Raw genomic sequence first — 25,563 nt, forward strand, 5'->3', positions numbered from 1 at the left:
GTGGGGGCTTCTTGGTTTTGGGTCTTTGTCTGTTCTGTGCTCTCTCAGCTATGAGAGGATCTATTTCCAGTCCTTCTAATCTTCTGTTTCCCAGTTGTAAGTACAAAGGTAGCAAAAGTATTTGCATCTGTGTATCTGGCTGGTGGAGTCTTTATGTGTATTTGGCTATAAGTACTTTAAATTGTATTGTTTTTGGATAAGGCTGTTTATCCCTTTTCTATTGTTTATTCATTTTCTATAAGTTGAAAACCCTGTATCTTACCATCTAAGTTACAAGAGAACTGTTTTCTATTCTTCTTTCTTTTTTTTAAAAGTTTGCTTTTAAGAACCGTGATTTTTTTTTTTCAGGTTGACCCACCAGGAATTGGTGGGAGCAGGAAAGACAGGGGGAGGAAAAACTGCTCTCTGTGTTTAACTCTTCTAGTGTCCCAGGGTGGGAGAAGCTAAGGGGCGAAGAGAGAGAGATCTTTTCTGTATTCCTGTTCTTTGGGTTGTCTCTTTGCTGGAGAGAGGAGACATGCTTCTGGTATTGTGATAGTAAAGAGGTTGCATCAGTAACTCTCAGGTTAGCCCAGAGAGGAAATTCTGGGTGGGAGAGAGGTAGGGGGAATGGTTTATTTCCCTTTGTTAGGAGACTCAGGGCATCTGAGTCTTGGGGTCCCACAGGGAAGTTTTGGGGGACCCAAGCGTACCAGGCACTGAAATTCCTGGTTGGTGGCAGCCCATCAGATCTAAGCTGGTAATTAAGCTTAGAGGCTTTCATGCTGGTACCCAATCTTTAGGACGCTAAGGTCCAGATTTGGGAATTATACCATGACAATTGGTCCTTTTGGTCAGCTGCCAACCAGGTTATTTGAGCTTCTTAACCCTTTACAGGTAAAGGAGGGATTTTATGCTACTGTTAGCTGTATGTTCATGACATACCTTGAGAGAGGTTTAAATGTTACAGGTCCCAGGGGGCACAGACTCAGGGTGACCCTGCTCAGAATTCATCCCTGACATTTGCACCAAGGCTTGAGCCAATCAGGATGGGTCACCAACATGTAAAATCGCCAGGGACTCATCTGCTCATTGGGAGACCCCCGAGAGCCCTCATGTGGGACAGGTGTGGTCAGGCAGTGGAGCCACTTTTTCCCACAGCAATCAGTGGCCATTCATACCATGCTGGCATAGGTGCTGGAACTAGAGGTGGGAGAGAGGTGGTTTCCATTATATACACGGTTTACAGTTTGGTTCAGTATCTCTGCAGCCCCACTATAAAAACTGTTCCAGCATCTCTGCACACTGGTTGTTTTCCTCAATATGTCCATTCTACAGTAGGGTCTAAATGCCCCGAGATGGGGACCCCATTGTGCCAGGCACTGTACACATCGATAGTGAGCAACTGGCCCTACTATCAAGAGTGCATTACAATCTAATAGACCCAACAGCCCACATGTGCAGCCATGGTGTTAGCGTGTGATATGGACTGGCTGCTGGCACAGGGGCATCTGACCCTGCTCAGAGCCAGGACAGATAAGGACTGTGGGGATAGGGTTATGAAAAATTAAAAGTCTTGGTTATAAGCTGATGAGATACATAGGGTACATAACAAGAATTGTTCCAGATTAAGGCATCTAAGTTTTTAAAAGTGGTAGGGAATAAGTGATCTTGGGTACACCACCCGCAGAGCGTATAGAGTCAGAGTCAGCAGCGGAAAAATGGATATGGACATGGGCGGAGTTTGCCCCTCAATCCGTCGGCGTCTGGTGGGTCTTCTATGGATGGATACAGTCTGTCGGGGAAGGAAATGGGTTATTTCCCTCACTGCGTCCCTTGTGGGCTTTCTCGTTCAAGCGTTCTGGTATTGTCGGTGTCCCGTGATATGTTCGGTGTACATGTCCCTGGACCATCTGATGGTCCATTAACCGGATGTAGCACTGACTGACTCTGCACGCTCTCAGCACAAGCTGACTGTTGGGGTCCCATGTGCCCAGGGCTCCAACAATCAGGGCATGGATTTGGACCTCGTAGTCCTGGGCTCTCAGTGTAGGCCAGCGGGGTATATTTCTCCACTTTCTGAGATCGGATCCCGTGGAAGGCTGAGGTCTTATTCTCGAAGGCACCGTGACAGCCACCATGATGACTCTCCTCTGCTCTTCGCTGGTCACAACGATATCTGGGCGTAGCTGGCTGTCCGTTCCGGGGATGGCACATTTGATGATCTCCCCCAGGGTTGTTGGGATGGCTTTGACTAGTCAGTCCTGGATTGTAGTGTGTCATGACTGCCAGGCTCTGGCGTGGGGCTGGCAGCCACACTTGACGTGGGGCAGGGTCTCGTTGGAGTAGCCACACTTTCTGCAACGCTTGTCCCAGTTCCCATGGCGGATGGCTCCTTTCAGGGGAACGCAGTTGAGCCGGGCCCTGTGGATGAACCACCAGTCAGCGAACCAGGTGAAGCTACCCCTGGGTAGGAAGTGATTGCTGGCATCCCATTTGCTGGTTACCTGGAAAACCTTGCCCTGGTCTGGCTTCTGCTTTAAGTTGTCAGCATAGTGACAGTAGATGGCGTCCTTCGGGGTCCTCTCCAGCATCATTCTGGTGGTCAGGGTGATGATGCTCTTTATGCTGGTCTGAGCTCTTTATGCACCGTACCAGGCTCCTCACACCACATCCAGCGACAGCCAATCCTCTTCCCTAGCTGTTGTGAGGCATTACGGGTACGAAACCTGAGCAAGGACAAGTCTCCCCACTCTCTCCCAATCTCTGCGATACTCCTCACTGTCGGTTCCGGGCACATCAGGAAGCGGATCGTGTGGGTGATCACCAAGACGTTGCACTGGTTGCCCATCCAAGGGACGTTGGTGCCACGTTACTTGTGCAGGATGTGAACGGGACCAGTGCACCCTGGAAATACCCTGTTCAGGAGATGGGGAGATGTGTGTCTCCCCCCAACAGAGGTGAAGGCTGGAAGTCTAAGAGTGGGTGTCGCTGGTGGGCCACAGAGGGGGAGTCCAGGTGCAACTGCCCTGAATGGTGACAGTGAGGTTCTAACAGCACGACCCTGCAGCCAGCACTTCAGCATGGCCAGCTCCAACCACCAGCCGGCTGGAACTACCACCCTGTATATTTAACGCAACCTAGAAACCTCTTGCAGCTGAAGAATGAAGGAAGCTGGAGAAGGGGGTAAAGGATTTTCCCTCCCTCCCTGGGAAGGGAGAGGGGTCATCTGCCATGGAGTCAGTCCCCGCCCCCAGTAAGGTTACAGCAGGGGACAAGCTAACCCTCCCAGCAGAAATGACTCATACCGGCTGATACAGGAGGAGTACAATGTGGGCGTGGGGATGTGACTGCCCCGTGTCACCTCCGGGTGGAAACTTCCCTCTAAGGTGTGCACCTCCATGGCCATGCACTTAATTGGGAGAGCTGTGCTGCCATGCACCCTGCACTCAGGGGTGTGGCCAGAGGAGGGCCTGGAAGATGGCAGTGGAGTGAGGTGGGGAATAGGGGGATGGGTGAGGGCAGATGGGTGAGGTGGGGAGAGGTAATGGGGGAGCTTGGGCATGCAGGGCTGCGGCGAATCTCCCATCCCCGGCACAATGGGGCAGTGAGGAGACATGCCTCTCTTCCCACTCCCGGACTGCTGTGGCACGAAGAGGCACCCCTCCCGCATCCCAGGTGCTGCTGTGAGGGTATGTGGGGGGGGGGGATGGCTGGGGGGGAAGTCCTCTCCCTGCTGCAGCCCAAAGGAAATCTGTACCCCAAACCTCTCATCCCCAGCCCCACCCCACAGCCCGCACCCACAGCTGAGACCCTCATCCCTGCACTCCGATGTGCTGCCCCAGCCCTGAGCCCCCTCCCACACTCCAAATCACTCAGTGTTCCTACCATGGGCTGAGCAGAGGGACCCTGCTTCCGGGTCTCACGCTGGTTGAGGGTGGCCAGTTGGAGTCATGCAGCAGCTGCCCAAGAGAACTCGTCTGGGGAGGGGGCAGTTGCAGCCTGCCCCCTCCGCTCCCTGCCCAGGCCCAGATGCTGAGGACAGGGCCAAGCAAACCAGAACCACCTCCCTTCAGCACATTTCTGGATTGTTTGGTCCCTTTCACCTTCATTTATAACCTTTCAAACCAGACCCCCAAACTCAGCTGGGCCTGATCAGACACAACCCCAGGGCAAGCCGGATGGGGGTGCCAGCTGGCCCTGGCCCTGATAGTGATAGCAGAGAACTCCACCATCACCCCAATCCTACTGAGAGATAGCCCCCTTCAACCATCCCCTCATCAGGTAGACAAACTGCCCCAGCCCTCCTCCTTTCCACCCATTCCCCACTCCTGAAAGCCTGTGTAGGGGAGCTCATTTTCCCCTGCAATGCTCTGAGTCCCCCAGGAGCAGTCAGACCATAGATGGGTGCCCTCTGCCCAGCTTCTCCCATATGAGAACCTAAGGGTTAATAGAGAGGAAGCTAATGAGGCTCCAAGTTGGACCAGCTGATCTCCACCCTGATTCTCAACAGTTCTGGCCAAGAGAGCTTACTGGAAAATGACTCACTATCTTTGTTCATTTAAATGAAATATATAGAACACACAAAATGAAGAACCTAAACTACTACCAGCACCATCAGCTCGCTCTCGGGTACACAGTACAGGTCAGATCAGGAAATGAGTCAGGCAACTAGGATCCTGCTTTGGAACCAAGTCATCCGTTCAACCAAATCATCAGAATAATACAGCAGAAAATCAATCCTTCAAAAACCTGAAACAGAAACCAAGGAGGCAGCTGTGCATTTAGTTATTCATCTCAGCTACTGAATTTCACTCAGGCAGTGTGATCCGCACTGAGCCGCTCGAATATTTCAATACTAAGACCAACTGATTGTTCACATTTAAGCCACAATCTCATAGCTTCCCTCTTCAATTTCATCAGTATGTGGCTAACCTTCTCCTGCTGGCTTCCAAAGATAAAAAACTTAATAGAAACAGACCTTACTACAAAGAATTAATAGAGACAGACCTTAATACACAGAATTTTGATATCTATCTGACAGCTGAGGTTCTTTGAACACTTTCACAGAATGAGGAGCACATATTCAGTTGTTTTGATGGGCAATATTTTAGAGTTATTTCGATTTGGGAATTTTTTTCTAGCTCCTTCCCTGCGTGGATGTGACAGGGTTCATACACACAGGTACGTGCAGAGCCCCACTGCAGTACAATAGAAAGGCTGGGATGACACCCACTTTGTAAAAATCAAACAATAAGACATTGAAATTGACATGTGATGGAAACTCTGCAGCTTTTTGGACTCCCATGGAGTAGGAGCTAAAGCGGCAGTCTAGGTGATGCGGTCACAGGCTCAGTACTCCACATTCATAAGCTTTCTCAGGTATGGGGAGAGAGGTCAAGGCTGGCACAGCCTGTTGCTGATATTATGTCTTCCTTCCCCAGAGGGGATCACTCACAGTGTCCTGGAATGTCCATCTTTATTTGACAGGTTGCTGGTGCAAAAGGGCTTCTGGCCTTTACCCTGGTCTTTATGGTTGAGGATTCCAGCTCACCTCACATTACAGTCATTCCCCTGAAGTCTCCAGGCATATGAGGAGTGAAGGACGCTTTGTTTACAGACACTATTACCGGATCCATTTCAAGCGAGGCAAACTTTGGGTTATCATCAGTTTGGAAAAGTCTCATTAAAGCCACCAGTATTCTTAAAATATCAGCTGTTGAGAACCACAAGCATTGTGGAGGTTTGAACCCCAAAGATCTCCAAAATGAAAGAAATCCAAGGACCGTTTAGAAGTTACATTAGCCTTGCCTGGGGGTTAAAAGGCTGAACTGTGACAGTGGGCTTCCTTAAAAAAGGAAAAGGGGTCTCAGCTGCCATAAATATAATGAGTAGCCAAAATAAACAAAAAACCCGAACAAACTACCTATTGCCTCATGCATCCATTGCCATTCATAAAAAGAATCGCGGACATCTCCTGACAGACGTCATACATCTTCACTTTGCGGAGACGAGAGGAACTCAGTGACCATACTGTCTAACTGGGTAAAAGGTTACACAACTTGTCGCCTTATTAATTTTACTTTAGAGCTTGTCAGAAAAAATTCCATTTGAAATAGAAAAAATTGTCTTCTAGACTGGGTCCGTGTTCTCCTATACACTATTCCTCCTAGACATTCTGCCACCTCAGCCTTGGAGTGATGTTTTATGTCAGAACTCCCCAGTCCAAAGGGGATATGTGACATCAAATAAACTTGTCAGGACTGGCCATCAGTTCGTATAGTACTAACAAAAAAAAATGAACCAATGGAAGTCGCGGGGTTCCAATATAATTCAGGAAATCACTAAGTTAGGCTTTAAACAATAATGAACTTCATGTTTAATTCCATTTTCGCTGGGAACGAGAACATAGTCAAAGATTATAAAATCTTATCATACCTGTTTGTTTCATTTTAAGCCCCATTTCCAGCAAGTGAGCACTGCGTAAATATTGGCTACACCAGCCTAGGAGCTTTCCACATCTGTGAGTTCATTGATCTTTGGTTCTTCTGAAAGAAGTGTTGGTGGAAGGGGGCTCACACTCTGTAGGAAGGTTTGCATCACGAGAAAATGGACCTTGCCTCTATATTCACTCCTGCCAATCATTCATAGTCGCAGGAAGTGGAGGCGGAGTGGTACAACAGACATGAGCAAAACAAAGTGACAAGAGCAAGCACGGAATCAGGACTCAACATTTGTACTTCCAGCCGTCTGAAACTGGAGCCTTACACATTGAGTTCCTTCTCTGTTACTGTCATTCGAACAGAATGGAAGTCCTTGGTGCTCAATCAGGCTGGGGAAGGAAAGTCCCCTCTAAAGGCATCAACTATTTTTCACTTTGTATCATGGATCCAAATAGTGAAGGACCTTCCAGTGTAGCCCTGGCATCCACTGGACCTGTAATCAGTGACACTGAACTAGGGAGCGTTTTAGAAACAAACAATTTTACCTGGACCGTAGTTCACCACAGCTTCCTTCTCTGGGGCAACAATCAACTAGTGGGTGTCTGCTATATCAGCCTGAGTTCTTCCAAATCCTTGGCCTTGGTCACAGTGTTTCCATTCCTCCGGAACACAGTCCTTTACCAAACCACCCAACATCTGAGCTGAGTAAGTGAGGAATGGCTTCCCCAAACATGCCCAATTTGTTTCTTTAATCTGGTGGCACAGGGTGTAAGTTAGGGACTAGAAACACTCCTGCCTCCGAATCCCTGTAGGGACCAAAGGAGGGAAAACTTATTTAAAATAGATATTCTGCAGTTATCTCACTTTCAACACGGAGTTCATTTCAGTCCACATTTGCGTGTCTATCACGGGCAAATTCACAAATGTACTTGTTTTCTCACATCAGCTCAGACAGGGAAAGCGTTTCCCAAATAGCCCACATGGACCCAGTTATTTCAGTTAGTTGCAGTCAGGGCTTTGCTGCTGTTACCATTTCAGAGTGGACGGAGGCCTAAGCCCGCTCCTGTTTCCTTGGCAGCGGGCCCAATGGCTTGGAGCAGCCTCTCCTGGTGCGTGAACTGCACTACAGCTTCTGCAATATCATCATGCAGCGGTGGGGGGAGATAAATTAAGGAAGGACTCTTTTAGCCAACAGTCATTTCTCCCAAAGTCCTTGATAAATCCGAGCTACATCCTGGAGAACACAACTGATATTCGATTATGTGACCAAATGATCTTCAGGAGACAGAGAGAAACACGGCGTGGTGTAAGTCACTTTCTCTTTCATGAAAAATGAAATTCCAGATCAGGTTACATCTGATGACTCAGAAATCAGGAAAGAAGATTCACCCATTGCTTTCTCCTCTGATCCGTTCAAACCTGCTTCAGCAACAGCACTCTGTTATTATGGCGTTGTTATTGGGAGGGGCAGGGGGAAGCATCATCATAATAGGAAAAATTCCAACCTTCTCATCTGCAAAGAATCCCAAATCAGCAGGAAAAAGTCCAGAAGTGGCTTCGTCAATAGACAGCAACTGGGATTTGAACTCAGAATGATGTCACAGTGTTTCGGATCCACTGGAATTCCCCACTATGTTTGGGACACTTTCATTGCCAGCTCTAATGAGTCAGATTTAGAATCAAATTGATACTAATTGCAGAGACTCTCTGGGAGCTGGAGGGGTAGAATAGAGGTGGAGAAACTCCATTGTGCCTCACACAGACGCCATCACTGCTGGAGTGAGAGGGCACAGTGATGGTGATGGGGAAGGAGGGAATCCCTCCGACTCACCCCATTTCCTTCCGGCATCGCAGAGGCTGAAATGAAACATTTGTCCTACTCCTGCTTCTCCTCTTTGCTATATTGAAATGTATTGTCAATAAGGATACTGATAAAAGTAAAAATACCTGCTGCCCAGCACAACCTGTACCAGCATGAGCACAACTGGGAAGGAGACATTTTGTCAGCAAAGAGGGAACTGGTGACTAACAATTGCTCTGCTACTGCAGTGACAGTATAAACGTGATGCTCAGGGCTTGTCCAGACCAGGAAAATGGGTGTCCATTAGGACAGGGCAAAGGGGAGAATGCCAGCTAACCCCAACCCCTGTGCCTGGGCGATGTCAGCACTGCAAACAGAGCGGTGTGTTTACATCAGGATAGTTACCTCGAGCACGCCGACTCCAAGGGAAATCCTAGAGTAGAAGACAAAAACCTAGTCTCTTTTCACTCAGTGAAGCTACTTGTGGTCACCCCAATTTCCCCCACCTGGGGCTGATGGAAACTCCTTGCTGGAAGGACACACACTCCAATGACTCACAGGAGAAAGGGGTTGGGAGAAAGGACAACGGGATTCACCTAGAGAAGGGCGACCTGTAAAAGGCACAAGTGGTCAACACACGAGGGGTCTGAGAGAACAAGTGACACAAATGGTGCAAACAAGCCAGAAGGTCACTATGTGGGAATCAACAAATGTGTTTTGGTTTTTTTAAATTTTTTCTCCACCCTACACAGAGTTTCTGTGCTGTCTCTTTCTCCTGTGAACACTCTGATGTCTTTTAAGGGGTGAGCTCCGGGTGAAACTTTTCCCGCACTCAGAGCATCTATAAGGTCTCTCTCCCGTGTGAATTCTCTGATGTACAATGAGGTCTGAGCTCACACTGAAGCCTTTCCCGCAATCACAGCATTGATAGGGTCTCTTTCCTGTATGCCTTGCCTGATGTGTAATTAGAGTTGATTTCTGTCTGAACAGTTTCCCACACTCACAGCACTCATAGGGGCGCTCTCCCGTGTGGATCCTCTGATGTGCATTAAGGGATGAACTCTGTGTGAAAATTTTTCCACAATCAGAGCACTGATGAGGTATCTTTCCCACGTGGATATTCTGATGTTCAATAAGGTCTGACTTTACAAAGAAGCTTTCCCCACACTCACAACATTCGTAGGGTCTCTCCCCTGTGTGGATCCTCTGATGTTTATTAAGGGCTGAGCTCTGAGTGAAGCTTTTCCCGCACTCACTGCATTTGTAGGGTTTCTCTCCTGTGTGCAATCTGTGATGTCGAATAAGGTGAAAGCTCTGACTGAAGCTTTTCCCACACTCACAGCACTCGTAGGTTCTCTCCCCTGTGTGGATCCTCTGATGTTTATTCAGGGCTGAGCTCTGAATGAAGCTTTTCCCGCACTCACAGCATTTGTAGGGTTTCTCTCCTGTGTGGATCTTCTGATGTATAAGAAGACCTGAGCTCCGAGTGAACTTTTTCCCACACTCACTACATTTATAGGGTCGCTCTCCTGTGTGGATCCTCTGATGATTAATAAGGTCTGACCTGTCGGTAAAGCTTTTCCCACACTCACAGCATTCGTAAGGTTTCTCTCCTGTGTGGATCCTCTGATGTTTAACAAGACCTGAGCTCTGAGTGAACTTTTTCCCACACTCACTACATGTATATGGTCGTTCTCCTGTGTGGATCCTCTGATGGTTAATAAGGGTGGAGCTCAGAGTGAAGGTTTTCCCGCACTCGCTGCATTCATGGGGTTTCTCTCCTGTGTGGATCCTGTGATGTCGAATAAGGTGAATGCTCTGACTGAAGGTTTTCCCACACACACTGCATCCATAGGGCCTCTCTCCAGTATGGATTCTCTTATGTTTTAAAAGGCCTGAGTGGCTAGCGAAATGTTTTCCACATTCAGTGCATGTGTTTTTTCTCTCTCCTGCAGGTATTCTTGGCTGGGCTGTGGTTTCCAGGAGGTCCTGGTGAGTTCCCTGACAATTAATGGAGTTACCCACTTTCTCCGCTGGCTGGTTTCTCTGCTCCCTCTCTGGCCTGCGCTGACTCTCACAGGCTTTCCCCTGCACACGATGCCTGGACACATTCCCTCTGGAGCCATGCGATAATCCCCCATATGATGCCACTTGCTTAGAATCTTCCTGCTGAGGATTCTGCTTCTTATCCTCACTCACCATCCCAGCACCTGCTGGGACAGAGAGAGAAACCTCAGACACAGGGATGTAAAAGGGGGGAACAAACCAAAATTAGAGCTGGAGAGACAGAAAAGAAACCTAGTAGCTGAATTCTCCAAAACTCTTCACCATAGGGAAGAGAGGAGGGGAACAATTCTGCCTCCACATTCCCTCAGGGAGGGAGCTCTGCCAGGTGTCAGTCAGGATGTGCAGGAAGCCATGAGCGACAGCTGCCCTGAGGATACAAGGCTGCCTGGGGATGCTCCTGAACCCCGAGAGCTCACAAGGCTTTTAAGGACTCCCAGCTGTTTCCTTCAGGCACTATGAGCTTTGAGTTGGTTTAATGATCCCTCACCTACACAGGCACCTCTTGGGATCTCTCCTTCCTCACAACCCTGGAGATCTGGGACCCATGGCTCCTCCCCTCGTTCCAGCTGGGAGATCACATCAGGTTTGGAAACAGGACACCCTGCTCAGGGGAAAGAAAACAAGGGAGATCAGGGGAATTCATGGGACATTTCTATTACTTTAAGCCCAGCCCATTTTACAGCAGTGAAATCCTGGGGGCAGCTCCCCAGATGCAGGAGACTCTGCGTATGAGGGATTTAACTATCCCCATCTCTGCTGGGAACACACACCGCCAGACACTGCTCAGCAAAGGGGCTCCTCAAACACAGAGACAGGAACTCCGTGTTCCCAGGAAGTTAAGGCTCCAGCCAGGAGGGAAGTTGTACTGGACCTGCTTTTTCATCCCAGAGAGAAACCCGGAGAGAACGGGAGAGTTGTAGGAGACCCGGGACCAGCGAGCACGGGCTGGTGGGATTCAGCGCAATGAGGAATAGGCGGGACAGGGCTGTCATTGAATGTTGTATCTCAGGGCTTGTCTACACTTGAGACACTGCAACTCTACTCCTGTAGGGAGCTGGTGTAGACACTGGGCTTTCCTGTCAGTGCAGGTCATCCACCTCCCCCAGAGGCAATGGCGAGGTCAACAGAAATATTTTTTGGTTAAAGACCAACTATTCTAACTACCCTAAATTCCACAGGTTTTTTCAGAATGTCTTGAAATTTGCTAGGCAAATTTTTCATGGGCATTCAGGGAAGAGTTTGTGGTCCAAATATGGGGTGATTTGTTAAAGAAGATCCTAAGATACAGCCCCCACACATAAGGTAGCTTTTTACAAAATCATCTTGCTCTTGTAACATTTGCCTGGACATAGCTGGGGCTGAAACTATGGTTCTGATTTCCCCCCCCCATTGAGCTCAGTCGCTAGGCATTGATCTCAGTTAGTAGGTGCCCCCCCTTGTTTCTTTGGATTGGCTCAAGGGTTGGCTGCTGCTTTAGGTTGGCTGTCGTCATTGAACCTGAGCTACACCCCTGAATGTGAGATTGAGCCCCACATCTGCTACCTTTCAGACAACGCATGTTGTCCTTTTTTCTTGCATTCAGCAGAAGTTCACCTTGGAAGTTTTGCCCGCTGATTACAAAATATTTGGGTTCAGAGTCACATTTTAAAGTGGTCTAAAATCCACACACAGGCTTCCCGGTCTACACTTAAAAGTTTTGCTAGCATAGCTCTGTCAGATGGGGGTGTGAAAAATCACACCGCTAACTATCATAGCTAGGTCAGGAAAACCTCTAAGGTAGATAGTTATACTGGCAAAAAATCCACTAAAAATCAAGGTAAATAAATACCCATGAACTACATTCATGCCATTAACACTGCTCAGTGCTGCCTCATGGCTCCCAGCATGTGGATGGGAGCTAAACTTAAACCTTTGAAAAACAGGAAATTATAAGTTTAAATACATGCCACACCTGCAACACAACCTTAATTCTGCCCTTCCTTAACCCTTGAGCTGGCACTAAGCATGGGAAATAGTTCAGTAAGGCTGGTGTAAAGGTTTACAAACTATGAACATAAGTGACATCTTCTCCATCTCAGGAAGTCTCCAGGTCAAGACTGGTTGCCCTTCTGGAAGATGGTTTGTTCAAACACAAGGTGTTCAGCTCAATACAGCAGTAGCTGGATGAAATTCTATAACCTGTCTTATACAGGACAGGATGGATGAATCGTCCATTCTGGCCACAAAATCTATGACTCTACAATAGACACGAGGAAGGACTGAAAGAACATGTCACTGTTTCTGTTGTGTTCCACAGATGGGAAAACCAGCATTTATCTGCATGCCCCCCAGCTGTGTCCGAACAGCATGAGGATCAATTGGAGCAGCTTGGTAGAGCTGTGACTGTGGTAGGAAGAGAAGTGCCAATCAACACCTAGTATCAGAGGGGTAGCCATGTTAGTCTGGATCTGTAAAAGCAGCAAAGAGTCCTGTGGCACCTTATAGACTAACAGACGTTTTGGAGCATGAGCTTTCGTGGGTGAATACTCACTTCGTCGGATGCATGTACACCTAGTCTGCCTCATCTCAGTGCCGGGTGTTGTCGGTTGTGTCACTGAAGGTGCACAAGGGTGTGTTGTTGTCACGGAGACTGTCAGCAGCCTGGTGGCGCACATGCTAGTAGACTCCAGGGTTGATCAAAGACAAAGTGAAGGCAGTGACACAGAAGGAGCACACAGGGGGAGGGTAAGGGAGTGTGTAGCATGGAGGCGTGGCCTGCCTCAGCCCTAGACCTGGGAGGACCACAACCCACCCCTTGAGCTGCAGAACAGGAAAGCCATGCCCTCCCTCTGCCAGAAGCATCCTGCAGCTTACATGCGCTGGAGGTGCCGAGGGAGATGGATGCTTCCCCCGCCACTGCCAGAGCACGAGACCATGGACGAGCTCCCAGCTTTGCTGCCTGAGGACTAGCCTGAGCTTCCAGAGCCACCGGCTGGCCAAGGTGCTCAGGAGCGGCTGGGGCTATGGCTCACTACCGATCCCAGGGGCATGAGGACACGTACACCACAGAGGTCCCAAACCCAGAGAAGGTAGCAAGTAGCCCATGGAAACCAGATAAATCTGGTTGGGCCTTGGCCGGATACTAGGCTGGTGTGTGACAGGCAGATCCCTCCTGACCCTGTGGTGGACCACTCCACCACTGTCATGGCCCTGGGCTGGGACCTGGTGGAGTAGGGTGGGCTCGGGTCCCCCTGTCTCCTGCCAGCCCACCCCTGGGGTGACAGCCTCCCTGTATTAGGCCAGGCCTAACCCCTGCCAGAGCCCCTAACTGCCTGATGCCCTGCCCTGACTAAGGGTCTGGGCTTCCAGACTATGTTACTCTGCCCTGACTATAGGTGCCCATTTACCAAGTTGTCGGGGTGCTTGACCCCCACTCCGCCTCAGGCCCTGCCCCTACTCCACCCCTGCCTCTTCGCACCACTGTCTCGCCCTCCTGCCCACTGCAGAACAGCTGATCGCTGACAGGTGGGAGGGAGGTGCTGACCCACAGGGGTTGCAGTGTGTGCAGAGTCTGCCCTAACCGCTGGTGCCCTGCCCTGCCTGCAGGCCGGGTTCACAGACTCACTCTTGCCCAGCCAGAGCCAGCAGACTGAGCTCTAAAGACAGCTCATTTGCCCACTAATTGAATGCAGTGCTAAGGGCTCTGTGTGGCCTCCCTGAGGGCTGGACCCAGAGGGATGGCCCCGCAGGATTACAGAGCGGGATTATCTCGCACGTCTGAGCTGCTTTGTATGGAGCAGGCTCAGTGTTTGAGTGATGGCCAGGGGTCACCACGCCAAAGCCAAATCCAGACTTTCCCTTAGCAAAGAGAAGATGTCAGATGTCACGCTGTGCTGTACCTGTGTGCTGTTCCCAGAGTGGTGGCAGGGGAGGGCAGAGCACGAGCGTGTGTCATGGGTGCATTGGGGTGTTGTTCATAGGTGCTGACTCCGTGGGTGTGCCGGGGCTGGAGCATCAGTGGGAAAACGAGTGGGTGCTCAGCACCCACTGGGATAATCAGCTGTGGCAACCACAAGTCAGCCCTTGCGAATGCGGGGCCCTCTCAGCCTGTTCCAGCATTAACTGTTTCCAACCAATCCATTTGATGGGCGTGGAAGGGTCAGGGGAGTGAGCCTGCCCACACCAGCTGTTCACCCACCGCTCATGGAGCCAGCAGTGTGTGGCTGTAATTCCTAGCCCGGCTCCTACTGCAGGTAAAGGTGGTCCCTTTCCAGGGCGCCATTTGAGGAGGGCAGAGGGGCTTCTGCTTCTCCCTGAGTTTCCTAGCACAGTCGGAAAATGAACTGATGCTCCCCATCCCCTCTGTCGCTGGAGGATCCAGAAGCCCTTAGCTGCGAGCGGAGCTAGAAGTTGCTTTGGCTGATAGGGCTGTTCCAGAAATCAGAAGCTGGGAAATGTAAATTCCTCCTTGTGCCGGCTGCTGCTGCTCTGTGGCAGGGAGCCGGAGGGGAGAGTTATATCATTCTGTCCACTCTCACTCCTTTGCACACAAAGGGTCTTTAATGAGGTTCTCAAATGCCCGCCTCCGGCTGAGAGCCTGAGCCACTTCGAAATCCCCCTGCCAGCCCCCGCAGCCAGCAGCCGCGCTAGCAGCCTGGGGACCACAGGGGCACTCAATGCACAGTCTGTGGGAAATAGTTCCTTGTCATCCAGCTGATAGGATGAGTCGGGGGAGCAGGTTCTGGCAAGCCTTGGCCAAGAGAAGGGATCTGATGATGCTGATCTCCTTAAGTCTCTCCCACAAAGCTGGTCAGTTTTATTTTCAGTGTAAGAGTTTATTTCAGTTCTATTTAGTCTATAATAGTCTAATTCAGTCATATTTTGGTGAAATAGTTATTTCAGGTTGTTCCCAATGGAAATCAGAGGAAGTTATTGTACAGAGCTCTGCTTCGCAATCCCCAAATAACAATGTTTACTTTCTTCAGTTGGTCTATGGATTCTGGGGATATTTTTTTTAAACAATTCCTGGAGTGCTCTTAGTTCTATCTGTTTTTACAGCCTTAGAACAGATCGCTTTACTAGCTTCCATAATATTTGAGTGTGCCTTGAAATGACATTGTTCAGAGGGCAAATCTTCTTAACATTTAAGATGTATCGTGTCATGTTGTAGTTTCATTGAGGCACAGTTAAGACTCATCCAGTTGGGTCACTGTAGATACATACTCAAGATTTCTATATCACATTATAAAACTGAACAGTTTCCAGAGGCTAAAACAGGCTTTTAGACCAGTCACTTGTAATTATAAGTTCAATTTTTTAAATTTGTTTTTATGTTTTGAATCTTTACTATACCTTGAACTGAAGTGTGTTTTCATTTGTGCTGGCAAAATATCAAATGCAGTGTATAAATAGATTGCAGTGTTTAAGAGTTGATTTCTACTTCCTGAGTAACTAATAGGAAAAGGCAGCACTGCCATTGGAGAAAGGTGATAACATTTGTATATTCCGGAATACACCTTCAGGTGTCTTAGAGCTGATGGGAAACAAACAAAAGGAAGTATTTCTATACACAAAGTACAGTCAGCCTGTGGAACTCCTTGCCAGGGGGTGCTGTGAATGCCAAAACCTGGATACCTCCATTGCCTGTATCACCACACAGGCATGAATGGATTTAGCCTAGGAGGCAGGGTCAGCATGAGCCCCATTGGGCAGGTGGGATGTAGGGCACCCAGAGGTGAAGTGACTTTCTCAAGGCTAAGCAGGGAATCTGTGGCAAAGCAGAGAATCAAAACCAGAACATCTGAGCCCTATTCCTGTGCCTTAACCACGAGGCCACCCTTGCTACCTTGAGGCAGGAACACCTTCTGGGTCGCTTTGAGTGCGTGGGTGTGGGTGGAGGGGGGAGCAGGAGGGGAGAGTGCGTGGGTGTGGTTGGAGGGGGAAGCAGAAAGAAATGGAGTTGGGGTGGGGGCTCAGAGTCGGGGCCTTAGGGGAAGGGATGGGACCAGATGGGGGCACCAGCTGGCAAAACCAAGTCAGGTAATGCTGAAACAGGGCAGACAGAGATTGCATTCTGGGGATGATGTGAATCTAAACTCTGCATATTTCCCCTTCTTAGAAGCGAGGGGACAGGAATCCTTACCCAGCGAGCTGACGTTTTCATAGTTCTCCTGCATGACGTCTCTGTAGAGGGCTCTCTGAGCAGGATCCAGCAGAGCCCCCTGCCCTGCAGTGAAATACACGGCCACCTCCTCGAAGCTCACCGGCCCCTGAAAGAGCAAGAGCCCCCCACTCAGTGCCTGCTGCCCCTGCCACAGCCCCACTATTCATGGGGGAGAGGAGCCAATGAAATGGAAGCTCTGAGTAGCTCAGAGTCACTACGGTCCCACCCCCACCCCACTCAGAGCATCCAAGAGACACCAGGGTGAGGAGACGAAGAGAGAGCCCCTTGTCTCTCTCAGCAGATCCATCACACACCTACTAGCCAGAGACTGATACAGGAGGTGGAGCCCTAGCAAGGTCCAGGGAGAGCTCCCTGGTAGGGAGCCCAACACCCTCCTCATTGTGAGGAGCTGGATACGAGGGACCAAGTCATCTCCCCTAAGCCTCGCGGCTGAGTGTCACCTTCATCTCTCACAGCAGCCGCTGGTTAGTTGGGTCAGGCTCCAGCACTGGGAGTCTGGCCCGTTTTCCTAGCCCATCTTGGTGGGCCGTGTCCTCTTCTATAAATTAAGGCATTTCACCTCCAGACCTCACAGCTCTGATCCTAGACTCTAAGCCACATATTAAACAAGTCCCAGCAGGTTTGCCACCCCCTGGCCTCCCCCCATTCTCCACCCTGTGAATTTCCTGCCTGTTTGAACCTCCAAACCAGACCCAAACCTTCCCACCACCTGTGTATTGCTGCCTCCTCTCACCTGAAGGAACCCACCAGCCACCCCCAATAATCCCTACCTGAACTGGCTCTGCTGCAGCCATTTCTCTGCCCTGTGCCATGGGAGGACGGGATGAGCTGGAGTGAAATGTGGAGTTGTTCTGCAGCCTGGCATGGCAAGAAAGGAAATGGAAGAGGTTTCAGAACAGGCTTCAGTTAATTTCACACCACAATTCCCCCAGTTCTTTCCCAGCAGACAGATACCCTAGATTCTGCCATGCTGGCAAAATGTTTGATCTCTTTATTCCGGCGTAGACCTGGCCCCTCCTGCCAGGCTGAGCCCACAGAAACACTTTAAAGTCTCCCAGTAACAAAGTCTCTAAACAATATGCTAGGTTACAGCAGAACAACGGGGCTGGGCACACTCCATGGGGACTTGTTCCGTCCTTCCCCTCCTGTGCCCTGTTGCTCGCAGGAAACAGCCACCCCATCCCCAGGCAGCAGTGTCTCAGAGCTCCTCCAACAGCCCCAGTGACCCCCAGTCCCTTTTGGGGAATGACTCAGGGCAATCATTTCCCACCCAAACAAGGACAAATCGCTGCTGATAATATGGTGGGAAACTCCCCAAACCAGAGACTTTAAATAGCCATTTGAGACCTTTGGAAACAATAGAGTGAAAATCAGAGACCAGAGAGTTAATTTTAGGACAAACAGGGGACTCTCCTTGGACTTTATATCCAGCTGTGACAGCAAGCGAGAAAAGGGGAAGCACCAGCGAGAATTTGTACCAGGATGTGAGGGGGAAAAGGCACAATCAGGGGAAGGATGAAATTAACTCCCCCCGCCCCAGACGCTTCTCCCCTCGACTGCGCGTACAGTTCAACCCCCACCTGCCCCACTGACCTCCCCCCAGGCGCTCACTTTCCCCGGGGTCTCCCCGCAGCCCCAGGAGTCACCCCGTGTCCGATCGCCCCCGCTCCCGAGCCAGGCCGGCCCCTTCCTGTGTGTTCTGCAGCCGGGACCGCCGGGGGGAGACGGAGCGTCCCGGGCGGGCAGCGGGGCAGGGGTCGGATCTCCGGCCGGGGGCGGGACCCACAGCTCCCCCCCCCGGCTGCGGACACGTTCGCTGCCCCCCCCCCGGCTCCCAGCTGTGCCGGGGCCGCTCCCAGGCGCCCTCCGCAGAGTCCCGCTCCCCGGGTCTCCCGCTCCCCCGGGCGGGGCCCGGCTGGAGAACACCGCCCCCCCCCGCACACACCCGCGAGCAGCAGCTTCCCGGCCGGATCCCGGCTCACACGGGCGGCGGCGGCGGCGTCTGGTCCGTGCCAGGCCCGGGATCCCGCAGCACCGGCCCGGCTCGGGGTGGAGGCAGCACACCCGCTCCCTCCCCTCTCACTGCGAGCCGAGACCCCACAGGGCTCTGGGAGCTGTAGTTCCTTGGCCAGCTCCCTGCCTACAGGGCCGGCCCTGGCGCAGGGAAGGAACTACATTTCCCAGCATTCCCGTGGCCGCCAGCCACAGGGAGGGGGGGAAGCCGAGCCCCCACGCGCTGCAGCTCGCCCTGGGTGGGGAGCTGGCTGCTGAAGGGGGTGGCTGCGTGAGCGGGCAATAAGTGTGCCTAGGAAGTAGGGGCTTTTCCCCAGACTGGCTTTGGGATGCTGCTGTGACCTCCCCTGGCAGCCCCCAAAGAAGCTTCTCTAGCTGAAGCCTAGCAAGGGAGGCATGTGGATCCCACTAGAAGTTAGAATGAAAAGTCTGGGAGGGGAGGCTCAACTGGACCTGGGTGGCAGGTAGGAGGATTTCCACGTCTGAGCCACGGAAGCAGAAATTGGCTTGTCCTTTCCAGATTTAGCTAATATTTAGGAATCTAGCACCTGCCTTCCAGATTTGAACACACTCAAAATTCAGCACTGCTCAAACTCAGTTTAGGCTGCTGTTACTTCATTTCTCCCAAATGAAATATGCTGTAGGAAAAGTAGGATAAAACTGAACAACAAATGCTGGCGTCTCCCCAGTGCGAACTAGGACTGGAATTGCTATTTTCAACAGCCATTGCCATTCTGACAGTAATACAGCATTGGGAGCTCCCTTCCACCCCATGGGCTGGGGGAGCTGCCATCTTATCTCTCCCCATCCCCCACCTGCCCCCTGGCTCTGCCCTCCCCAGCCAGTCTCTGCTTGCTCCATATTCTCCCTCCAGCCCCCCCTCACATTCCCCCTTTTCTTCCCTTTATCAGACACTCAGAGTTTCCCTCTAATCCAGCTCTGCTCCCCCAAGCCCCAGAATTCTCCCCCTGCCCCCTGATGCCTGTGTGTTCCCCAGCCTCCCTCCAGCGCCCCACATCCCCCTGGCCCCCTCCTGCCCCCTCCATCCCTGTTCCCCAATTCCTGCACTTCCCATCCTTCCCCCTCCTGCCTTCAATCCTTCACTCCTCTTCCACATCCCTGCTCTCCACTCTGGCCCTCCACATCCCTTGGTCACTCCAATGCCCACTTGCCTCAGCGCCCTGTCAGCCCCTTATCTCGTCCCCTTCTTGCCCCCCCCCACTCTCCACACTTTGTTGCCCCACCCCCTGCAACCCCTGGGAGCTGTAGCAGCTTCCCTCTGCCCGAGGCCGGGACTTGCAGCCCGCCCTGCTGGGAGCAGCGTGGGGCCCCCTCACAGGTTGCACCAGGAACAGCGGCTGGGGGGGGGCAGGTTTCCCCTTCTCCCCATATGGGGCACTGGTGGGGGGCTGGGCTGGGCTGGGGTCTCTGCCCGGGAGAGTCTTTCAGGTGGGGGCAGAGGGAATGTGCCTTCCTGCCCGCAGCCAGGGCTCAGGGGGCCCCAGTGGCAGCAGCCGAGACCCCAGGGGGGCTGGCGAGGCAGCACCCTCAATTCAGTCCTTCTGCTGGGCTGGGCCCCGGGCTTGCTCTGCCCGGCACCTCCGGGGCCCTGGCCAGCTGGAGTCCCTGAGTCTCTTTTCCCCACAGCACGTCACTGTCTGAGCCCTGGGCTGAGCTGCAAGGGTCGCTCCCCTAGTTCGGGCCGTGGAGCGGCCAGTGCTCTGCCTCCAGCTTCCTCTAGTGTTAGCTGTGGGGTTAAATCAACCCGCCACTGGCTGTAGGAAAAACCCTCCAGTTCTCCCTCTTCCCCGCAGGGCTCCCTGCTGCTCCCCCTGCCAGTGTCACTTTGCCTGCGCAATTTGCTCTGGTAGCTGTTATTACCGTCTGTGTGTCCCTCCTTTCCAGCCTGTCACAATTTGCTGCTTCTGCCTTTCCCCACCCTACAGCCCCAGGGCAGTAAGTTGTGATGGATGGAGACATTCCCGCCACCGTTTGGTACCTCTCACCTTTCCCCACTTTCTGCTCCCGGCGGGGTTACAGACTGTGATGGATGGGGTTCGTCTAGCATCGTTTTCCCACCTCGGCCTCTCACCATCCTTTGGTCCAGGGCTGGTAAATTCTGATGGCTGGGGACATTCCTTTCCCCGTCCTCTACCTTCCCCTATCTGCTAGACCAGGGGTAGAGAGTTGTGATCGATTGGGGATACTGAAGCCTATAGGGCTAGCCTGCTTACTTGCCTATATATCTTTTCTCCTGGGTTTGACTATTTGTTTTATTATAACAGGTTATAATACGTTTAGAGATTTATATTAGAGTGTTTTTGGCCGCAACGCAAGGAACCTACAGGCCACACCCTGTATGTTGTTCTAAGGCAAAGTTAGTGTACATGTGTTTAGGGCCTTTCACCTAGAGAGGTGGTGATGAGTACAAGCATAAGGTCCATATATGGTTGCAACCTTTAACAGAGCTAGATAAAGGATGTGTCGAAGCAGGGTGGTCTGGGGGGCTACCTCAGTGCATACCCTCTTTCAACTGACCAGGTTTGCTTCAACTTGGAGAGGAACCGGAATGACCAGGTAGGGGAGAAATCAGAGAATGAGCTAATGCCATTAATATGTGGGTAGATGTTATCAGACACCCCAGCATTTCTGTGGGAGAGGAAACGAAGTTTGGACATAGAAGGAGGGCTCAGGTGTTCACGCCCTGTGGCAAGGGGGACCCACCATGCCTAAGAGGCTTCTTAGTTTTCTGTTTATTGCCCTTTGGTTCATTAGTCTTGTTAGTTCTGAACTGTAAGTTTTAAGTCAGTCAGTTCAGTAAAATTCTGAAGTTATCTTGGTCAGTCTTCTCCAGTTCTCGCATCTCCTAAGCTCTGTCCTTCCCACTCGAGAGCTGAGGGATCTGGACTCTCTTGGCATGCCAGAGGCGAGGCTGATGCGTGGTCTCTGACCTCCAGATTATAACCAGGGCTGCTGGGGGTGGGGTAAAGGGGGGCAATTGCCCAGGCACCTGGGTGACTTAGAAGAGCCCAGGGCTGCCAGGGTAGCAGCAGCTGGGGGCTCCCTGCTGCTTTTAAAGAACAATAGCGGTGCCCCTGGCAGACCGGGGCTCCTGGATGCTTTTAAATTGCTGGCCAGGCCAGCAGCCGTATGGGGCACCCAGCACTGCTGATAAGGGGAGGGAGGCAAAAGGGGGGCTACAGGCTAGTCCCTGCACCCCCGCCCCTTCTGGGGGCCAAAAGCCATCCCCCCCTTTGTCCAGGGGCCTGGCAATTCTGTCAGTAGCCCTGGTTATAATGCAGGACTGTGAGTATATTAATCAAAAGCTTGATAGTGCATAATATCATATCTCTAGACCAACGCTGTTGCCTTTGTAACTCTGATCATTTTACCACTTGGTTGCTGTTTGGTTACTATTCCATTGATCTCTGGAAAAGTCTTTAAGGCTACATTTGTCTCCATGTGAGTGTCCTTGTCATACATCCCAAGGGTCCTCGCAAACTCTGTCTAGCCTGATTCTGGGACAAGAAACTTCTTATCCTCTGTTCTGATCAATTGGCAAACCTATAACCCATATTATCTAACTCATAATATTAACCTCCTAAAATCAGGCAACTGGGTCCTGTCATAATTTGCTACCTCTCTCTGCCCATCAGTGCAGTGTTGCCAATTTGGGGAGACCAAAAATCGTCAGTCAAACCCCCAAAAATCATGAGATTGGCCCAGAAGTCATGAGACTTTATACTGAGTTTGTAGGTCAGTCTTGTTTGAACTCCCCTCCACTGCCCATCAGAGCTCAGGGTGTGCGATGTGAGAATTAGTGTCGCCCACTCACTCACATAGTGGATAAGGTGATTTTGGTCCCTGCTGTGGGAGCTCTCGGCCCCACAAGTGCCTGTCTCCTGCCCAGCAATTAATCCTGTCGCCCCAACACCCCATCACTTCTGTCCCCATCCAACCCCTCAATTCACCCCCCCAGTTCAATCCCCCAGTCGCCATCACCACCAGCCCACCATTCCAGTCCCCCCACCGCAGTCAGTGCACCCTCCCAGTACTCACCCCATTTGCTCAGAACCCACCGTCAATACAGCCCCCCCATCCCAACCTATCAGCCCCCACCTGCCTCAGTTCAGCCCCGTGTAGCCCCCAGCCTCATCTCTGCTCCTTAGGGTTCTTCACCCTTCCCAGGAAGGTGGGGGGGCTGCACTGGGGTCCCCTCTCCTTGACCCAGGACAGCAGGGAACCAGCCACCTGGGCCGGCAGCTGGAGCCCTGCCACATCTGGGGCAGCTGACAGGATTGCAAAGAAACATCTAAGCCTCACTTTTAGAACTCTGCACTGTCAGGATTTTTTTTCCAGTAGATTAAATTGCTTGTTTGAGGATTGGCCCCTCCCCCTTCACTCTCTCTCAGCTGAAGCCCCTCGCCCCACCACTCCTTAGCTTTGTTTCCCTGCCTTGTAAGAGGTTTCTCATTGTCTTTCCAAGTGCTGTGCAGGAACTGCCTCATGGAGGAAGCACGTTCCTTTGTGTAGGGCAGGTCTCTCCTGTTTGGCTGGAAACCCATTTTAAGAATGTGCCTCAGGTGGAAAAAAAATCCTGCCATTTGAGAGTTCTACCAGGAGATCCCTGAGGGAGGCTTAATTTGACTCAGAAATTGTGACTCTTGGGATCAGTTCACGACAGCTGGCATGTCTGCTCTGCCCAGTCTGGACTGCACCCAGGATGTGGCAGAGCCTTGAACTGAAGAAGGATTTTATCTTTCATGGGACATCTAAATGTTATTATTTCCAGGTCTGCAGCTGACAACTCAGCCCTGTTGTGACGAAGTGGGGGGTTTTCTTGGTTTTTCCGTGTTTTCCAGTGGGTTGCATGCAAAGGGGGTGGGACTCGGTGTCCCCGGGTGTTACTGGTTTAATGAGGTGAAGGGAGAGGGAGTTTGTTGGTACAGAGGGCCGGAGAGGGAACTTGGGACCCCAGCCAATGGCCTGGAGGATGGAGACCCCAGCAACTGGTGACCCGGAGACCCAGCTCTGCAGTCAGAGCCGGTTCTGGCCACTGGAAGGACAATGGGCTGCAGAGAGCGGACCCCGGTGACCTGACCAGCCGGTTCCAGCCAGAGGAGAGGAGACCCAGGTGACCCTGTTTCCGACCCTGGTTACCTGTAGAGAAGAGAATGGGCAGAGGCAGGGCTTGGGCCGGGGATATCGGAGGCCCAGCTCGGGGCTGGAGAGAGGGAGCAGGCAGAGCCCACCTGGCTGCAGGGGTGCTGGGATGTGCTGGGCTGAGGGAGGCCAGGCCTGAGGCCCTGAGAGTTCCTGTGCTGTGTTCAGCTCTCAATAAACCCTCCCGTTTTATGCTGGCTGGCTGAGAGTCGCTCCGGGCTAGAGAACAGGGCAGGGAGGGGGGCATCCACCCTTTGGGGGTGGAGGCCCGGGTGCTCCCCACAGCAACTGCCCCAGCCAGGACCCCATGCACTCCCCCCAGGCAGGCCCCCATACATGCCCTCCCCACCCTTACCAGGGCCACCATGCACCTCCCCCCAGACTCCCAATGCCCAGCTAGACCCCCCACCCCATGTAGTCCCCCAAAAGGGGGAAACAAACCAAAATTAGAGCTGGAGAGACAGAAAAGAAACCTAGTAGCTGAATTCTCCAAAACTCTTCACCATAGGGAAGAGAGGAGGGGAACAATTCTGCCTCCACATTCCCTCAGGGAGGGAGCTCTGCCAGGTGTCAGTCAGGATGTGCAGGAAGCCATGAGCGACAGCTGCCCTGAGGATACAAGGCTGCCTGGGGATGCTCCTGAACCCCGAGAGCTCACAAGGCTTTTAAGGACTCCCAGCTGTTTCCTTCAGGCACTATGAGCTTTGAGTTGGTTTAATGATCCCTCACCTACACAGGCACCTCTTGGGATCTCTCCTTCCTCACAACCCTGGAGATCTGGGACCCATGGCTCCTCCCCTCGTTCCAGCTGGGAGATCACATCAGGTTTGGAAACAGGACACCCTGCTCAGGGGAAAGAAAACAAGGGAGATCAGGGGAATTCATGGGACATTTCTATTACTTTAAGCCCAGCCCATTTTACAGCAGTGAAATCCTGGGGGCAGCTCCCCAGATGCAGGAGACTCTGCGTATGAGGGATTTAACTATCCCCATCTCTGCTGGGAACACACACCGCCAGACACTGCTCAGCAAAGGGGCTCCTCAAACACAGAGACAGGAACTCCGTGTTCCCAGGAAGTTAAGGCTCCAGCCAGGAGGGAAGTTGTACTGGACCTGCTTTTTCATCCCAGAGAGAAACCCGGAGAGAACGGGAGAGTTGTAGGAGACCCGGGACCAGCGAGCACGGGCTGGTGGGATTCAGCGCAATGAGGAATAGGCGGGACAGGGCTGTCATTGAATGTTGTATCTCAGGGCTTGTCTACACTTGAGATGCGGCAGAGTGAGGGCAGGGGGCTGGGGGAAGAGAGCCAGAGCGTGGAGGGTGCGGCAGATGTTGTGAAGGGCAGGGCCTGGGGCAAGAGGCAGAGTGAGCGGATCGGCAGAGGGGATGGCACGTGCCGGGAAAGTCAGAGGTGGGCGATGCGCGATGACATGGATGGTCCGGCTGGCGTGCCCAGCCCTTCTACGAGCATTCTTGGTGCTCCTGCTCCCAGGGTGCAGAGTCTGCTGGTGGTCGGTCCCCCCAAGCGAGGAGATCCGCAACACAGCCAGTAATCTGCCCCCTGCATTGCATGCCTCTTTTCAGTTTGGAGGGAGGCCCAGCTTGGCTTCCGAGTCCCCAAGCCTCGTTATTCGCGCTTCAGTCCCCCCTCCCCTGGATGACTTGCAGCCGCTTCATTGGTCAGGACTGGGTAACCAACAGCCAGTGGTGAGCTACCCGGGGCGGGATGTCGCTGGCTGATGTGGTGGCAACCCTGCCTGATGCAGATGTAGCGGCGCATCTTCTGCTAGCGACACAGGGGAACCACTTCGCGGGAGCCGCTTGGATGTGACACCTCCCCCAAATTCCTTCCACCCCGGCAGCCTGCTCCCACAGACCTGCCCACAGCCATAGCCTGGCCCGTTAGGTTCAGTGATCAGATAAGTGAAAGCGT

General features: G+C 52.1%; 1 protein-coding gene across 1 annotated transcript in view; it reads right to left on the reverse strand.

The window, feature by feature from the left end:
* Nucleotides 1-4,722: 4,722 nt before the first annotated feature.
* Nucleotides 4,723-25,563, reverse strand: part of LOC142047386 (uncharacterized) — a 41,753-nt gene continuing 20,912 nt past the window's right edge. The window contains 1 exon segment of the mRNA XM_075069941.1: nt 4,723-10,099. Coding sequence (XP_074926042.1) covers nt 8,968-10,099 — 1,132 coding nt within the window. The 3' untranslated portion in view covers nt 4,723-8,967.

This window comes from Chelonoidis abingdonii, chromosome 10 (genome assembly GCF_003597395.2).
Source record: "Chelonoidis abingdonii isolate Lonesome George chromosome 10, CheloAbing_2.0, whole genome shotgun sequence".
Lineage (NCBI taxonomy): Eukaryota > Metazoa > Chordata > Testudines > Testudinidae > Chelonoidis > Chelonoidis abingdonii.